This window comes from Schistosoma haematobium, assembly GCF_000699445.3.
Source record: "Schistosoma haematobium chromosome Unknown HiC_scaffold_406, whole genome shotgun sequence".
In the NCBI taxonomy this organism is placed as follows: Eukaryota; Metazoa; Platyhelminthes; class Trematoda; order Strigeidida; family Schistosomatidae; genus Schistosoma; species Schistosoma haematobium.
Window position 1 is genome coordinate 117,723 of NW_026137108.1, and position 6,000 is coordinate 123,722.

General features: G+C 44.9%; 1 protein-coding gene across 1 annotated transcript in view; it reads left to right on the forward strand.

Annotated features, from left to right (window-relative positions):
* FUT8_14 (Alpha-(1,6)-fucosyltransferase) overlaps positions 1-5,450 on the forward strand; it is a gene marked incomplete at both ends in the record, with an annotated part of 50,121 nt that extends 44,671 nt beyond the window's left edge. The window contains one exon of the mRNA XM_051219264.1: positions 5,196-5,450. Coding sequence (XP_051063973.1) covers positions 5,196-5,450 — 255 coding nt within the window. The remainder of the gene's footprint in view (positions 1-5,195) is intronic.
* Between the last annotated feature and the right edge of the window lie 550 nt (positions 5,451-6,000).

A 6,000-nucleotide genomic window follows, 5' to 3' on the forward strand; every position in this document is an offset into this window, starting at 1 on the left:
AGCGCTAGAGCTGAGGCAGCACTAGTCGATTGGATCCCCATTAACAGTCGGTTATGTGCTGTTAGATTAGAAAGTTCCATCAAAGTGAGAAGAAATCGGCGTGAGAAACGATGTCTTTTCGTCATCTCCGCCTATGCCCCGACAGATTGCAGCCCGGATGCAATCAAGGATGAGTTCTACCACCAGTTATCTGTTCTTCTCCAGAAAGTGCGTTCGACAGATATTGTAGTACTAGCCGGAGACTTGAATGCTCAGGTCGGGCGTCTAGGCACAGAAGAGAGTCGTTTACGTGGCCGACGGGGACTCGTTGGTCGCAGGTCAGATAACAGGGACCGTCTACTGCAACTTTGCACTGAACACAACCTGTTTCTGGCTAGCACTAACTTTCGGCACAGTCATCGCCGATGTGCCACCTGGCGTCCTCAGTCTGCATCTCAAGCCTGGACTCAGATTGATCACATCGCGATCAGCTACCGCTGGCGTGGTTGTGTGCAAGATTGCCGCACTTTTTCGAGTACCTATCTGGACTCTGACCATGCCTTGGTCTGCGCCAATCTTGCCTTACTTTTCATTGGACAACGAAGTGACCACCACCAACGGATTGATATTAGCAAGCTGGTTGCAACTTCTGTTGCAAGTAAGTATCGAACCGAGCTAGCCTCAAGGCTAGCTACCACTCCACCGAAAAGTATAGATGAGCATTGGTTGCAATTGCATGACGCCATGACAATGGCGGGAACAGTCAGTTGTGGGTTTGCGAAACGTCCCGCTTATAAGCACTGGGTTTCTTCAGGCTCCTTACAACACATTGAAGCCCGCCGACATACTCCGAGGGACCGTGAGTATGACCATAAACGAAGGATGTTACGTACTGAAATTGGGCAAAGCTTGCGTAAGGACCGAGAAGCCTGGTGGTCGAAGCCTGCTAATGAGTTGGAAGCAGCAGCTGCATCTGGTAATTACCGGAAGCTCTTCCAACTCATCCGAGCCACTGGCAGCAAGAAGTCTGGTGTGAGTGAAACAATCTGCGAGGATGATGGGATGCCAATCACTAACATCCATCGACGTCTTGGACGATGGGCAGAAGTTTTCGAAGGGCAGTTCAACTGGCCTGCTGCTCCGGCAACATCGGTCAGACTGTCCTGCCCTCCATGGCCGGTGACGACTGATCCACCAAATGAGGCGGAAGTCCGCAAGGAACTCCAACTCTTGAAGCGTTACAAATCACCTGGTCCAGATGTTTTACCTCCGGCTTTTTTTAAACATGGTGGTGACTTTCTGACTAAGGAATTGACGACGTTGTTTACAAAGGTTTGGGAACTAGAGAGTGTACCAACGTCATGGAATGAGTCGATAGTCGTCCCTATCTTTAAAAAGGTTCACGTCGTTCCTGAAACAACTATCGGGGGATAAGTCTACTTCCGATTGCGTCCAAGCTATTGGCTTAAGTCATACTTCGTAGGTTGTTCAAAACCCGAGAAAGATTGACTCGCGAGGAGCAGGCTGGGTTTCGTTCTGGTCGAGGATGTATTGATCATATCTTCACCCTCCACCAAATGTTAGAACACCGCCATACTTATCAAAGGCCAACAATCGTAGTGTTTCTTGACATCAGGGCTGCCTTCGATTCGTTGGATAGGACTGTTCTCTGGGATTGTCTATTGAAGAAGGGTGTGCCTGAGAAGTTTATTAACATCCTTAAAGCCCTATATAAAAACACCCCAGGCGGAGTGAGGGCATACAACCACCTCTGTCCATTGTTCCATTCGAACAGTGGGGTTAGGCAGGGTTGCCCGATCTCACCATTCCTCTTCAACTTTGCCATCGATGACATTCTGGAAGCAGCTCTGGTGAATGTAAGTAATGGTGGTGTGGATCTGTTGCCTGGAGAAAGACTTCTTGACCTTGAGTATGCGGACGATATTGTCTTACTGTGCGATAATGCCCAAGGCATGCAATCCGCACTTAATCAGTTGGCAATCAGTGTCCGTAGGTATGGTATGTGCTTTGCACCTTCGAAGTGCAAAGTACTTCTACAAGACTGGCAGGATTCCAATCCTGTACTCACCCTGGACGGTGAACAGATAGAAGTAGTCGAGAAGTTCGTGTACCTGAGTAGCATCATAAGTGCTGGTGGTGGTGTGAGTGATGAGATCAATGCACGAATAGTGAAAGTCAGAGCGGCTTATGCCAATCTGGGCCACCTTTGGCGCCTTCGTGATATTAGTCTGGCTGTAAAAGGTCGGTGAGAGCAGTTCTGCTCTATGCTTGTGAAACCTGGTCTCTCCGAGTTGAGGACGTTAGACGACTCTCTGTGTTCGATCATCGCTGTCTCCGAAGGATTGCTGACATTCAGTGGCAACACCATGTCAGTAATGCAGTGGTTCGGCATCGTGTGTTCGGGCACAGAGATGATAATTCAATTGATGTCACCATCTTGAAACACCGACTTCGGTGGCTTGGACATGTTCTACGAATGTCGTCCCAGAGAATTCCACGTCGTGCATTATTTGCCGACTCTGGGACTGGTTGGAAGAAGCGGAGAGGTGGTCAGTGCATGACATGGTGTCGTGGTATGAAAGAAAGCTGCAAAGGGCTGGCTTCAGTCGGTCCTTCACGACTCCCTGGCTGGGGTCCGAGAGATGGTGCAGCACAGTGGCTAGAGACGTTATCAGATATGGCTCAGAATAGAAGCCAGTGGCGATCCTGCTGTAACCTTTTACTTTCTTCATAAAAAGTGGTAGTGTCTCCCTTACCTGAAAGATTTCTTCTAATTGTACCTTTTTCGTTCCCTCGTTACTACCACACTACCTTTACACCAATCTCTCCGTTATTGTTCTCTCTTTCTTTAGCGCTCCTTAATTGTTTTTTTATTGTACTTCTCTTCGAATTTTCATTGTTTTGTGTGGCGCATATAAATTGGCGCTCTCTTGTACCAATATTCATGTGTTCAAATAATAAAAATTCTTGCGGCTACCTAGATACACGAACTTCTCGACTACTTCTATCTGTTCACCGTCCAGGGTGAGTACAGGATTGGAATCCTGCCAGTCTTGTAGAAGTACTTTGCACTTCGAAGGTGCAAAGCACATACCATACCTACGGACACTGATTGCCAACTGATTAAGTGCGGATTGCATGCCTTGGGCATTATCGCACAGTAAGACAATATCGTCCGCATACTCAAGGTCAAGAAGTCTTTCTCCAGGCAACAGATCCACACCACCATTACTTACATTCACCAGAGCTGCTTCCAGAATGTCATCGATGGCAAAGTTGAAGAGGAATGGTGAGATCGGGCAACCCTGCCTAACCCCACTGTTCGAATGGAACAATGGACAGAGGTGGTTGTATGCCCTCACTCCGCCTGGGGTGTTTTTATATAGGGCTTTAAGGATGTTAATAAACTTCTCAGGCACACCCTTCTTCAATAGACAATCCCAGAGAACAGTCCTATCCAACGAATCGAAGGCAGCCCTGATGTCAAGAAACACTACGATTGTTGGCCTTTGATAAGTATGGCGGTGTTCTAACATTTGGTGGAGGGTGAAGATATGATCAATACATCCTCGACCAGAACGAAACCCAGCCTGCTCCTCGCGAGTCAATCTTTCTCGGGTTTTGAACAACCTACGAAGTATGACTTAAGCCAATAGCTTGGACGCAATCGGAAGTAGACTTATCCCCCGATAGTTGTTTCAGGAACGACGTGAACCTTTTTAAAGATAGGGACGACTATCGACTCATTCCATGACGTTGGTACACTCTCTAGTTCCCAAACCTTTGTAAACAACGTCGTCAATTCCTTAGTCAGAAAGTCACCACCATGTTTAAAAAAAGCCGGAGGTAAAACATCTGGACCAGGTGATTTGTAACGCTTCAAGAGTTGGAGTTCCTTGCGGACTTCCGCCTCATTTGGTGGATCAGTCGTCACCGGCCATGGAGGGCAGGACAGTCTGACCGATGTTGCCGGAGCAGCAGGCCAGTTGAACTGCCCTTCGAAAACTTCTGCCCATCGTCCAAGACGTCGATGGATGTTAGTGATTGGCATCCCATCATCCTCGCAGATTGTTTCACTCACACCAGACTTCTTGCTGCCAGTGGCTCGGATGAGTTGGAAGAGCTTCCGGTAATTACCAGATGCAGCTGCTGCTTCCAACTCATTAGCAGGCTTCGACCACCAGGCTTCTCGGTCCTTACGCAAGCTTTGCCCAATTTCAGTACGTAACATCCTTCGTTTATGGTCAAACTCACGGTCACCCGGTTCGATACTTACTTGCAACAGAAGTGGCAACCAGCTTGCTAACATCAATCCGTTGGTGGTGGTCACTTCGTTGTCCAATGAAAAGTAAGGCAAGATTGGCGCAGACCAAGGTATGTTCAGAGTCCAGATAGGTACTCGAAAAGAAGCGGCAGTCTTGTACACAATCAGAATGGTCAGATCTCTTGCTGACCATTTCTCTAGAATGAGCTACAGCCTCTCATCAAATTAGTCTTTGTCATCCTCCTTCCTACTGTTGGTGATTTGGTAGTACTGGATGATGTTCATTGTACTCATGTCCGCTTTTATTTTGAAAGATGCTTTTATGTATACTGTGGCCATGTGAGAGCGTTTCGAGAGGAAGAGCGGACTCTCCCCACCCTTGGTCCTATCAAGGCATTTATGGGCCAACACCTTGTATATGGGAAGCATCGTGTGCTTCATGACCATAATAAGACAACACCTTTTTTAAAGTTTGTCTTTTCTACCCAGACTATATTCAATGGGTTTCGCTTCTTACAAATACAGCCAGATTGTTTCGTCTTATTTTTGCAACTATCTTAAAAACTCATTCCGTCTCTCACATTGTTCAAACATTCCACGTCCATTTATTCGTCATTGTTTTCGGTTGTCAGAAAAAGCGTCGGCATCTTGACTTTCAAAAAATCTCGACTTCCCAAATTCGACACTATAAATCTTCTATATGAAGACTCATCAAGTCACAGCTGAAGGTCTAATTAGTTTTCTGTGGTTAGCGTTCTTTTCAGTAGACTTATTTTTCACAAGGTAGATTCGTTAAGCTTACGATCAACTGTGGTCCTAAAGGACCGGGACTAGCTCTACGCGGTGTTACTTGTACTCAGTATTATTAAATATTTTGAATAATTTCAGTCGCTTGATTAATATTTTTATTTGTCCATCTTTTTTTCTTTAGAATAGTCCACCTACTACTAGACTGATTGTCGACAACAAATCATCCAACACCCGTATACTTCGTCAATATAGCAGTAATAATAATTGTACATTTACTTTGTTAAGTGATGATGAGGATGAGAATGTATATCCGCAAACAAACATTGCTACCGATAAATTCCTAAACTTCGGTGATGATGTAAACACTAGTGATGAAGACAAAGAAGGTGTGAATTTAAAAAAATTGAAAGCGAACGAAGTTTACCATTTACGGTAGTGACTGATATTAATGTGAGTACATGTGTAATGTTCACTCTCCTCTTCATCGCCTATCATATTTATCTGGATAGCCAGGATTTTTTGTACTATTGATATATTGTAGAATATGGGTACAAACCTAGGTAGAGATAGTTGACATGATTTAGCTTTTATCTAGAAAACCAATAAGCAAACTGAACAACTGTTTTTTCTTAGTGTGTAATCTTTAAGTAGTGTACATATATTATACTTCCAAGAATCAAATCTTAGACCTTCAACTCGTGGCAAGTATTTAATCTTAAGGAATTAATGAATTCAGTTAGTTTTAATCGATGTAGACGCAAGCACAAATGTGCTTTGGTCCACGTTTTCCTACTAAATCAACACTGCGACAAAATTACCTCGATAAATAGCCAAGTAATTGAAGTAATCGTGGTGGTAATGATAAAATGAATGACAACATATTGGACATATGGTTCTCAAAGAAGGAACGTATGGAGGAACACTGGAAATGAAGATGTAAAGGAAGATGAGTGGTAATTACATATGTGCCACTGTATTGAACTTTA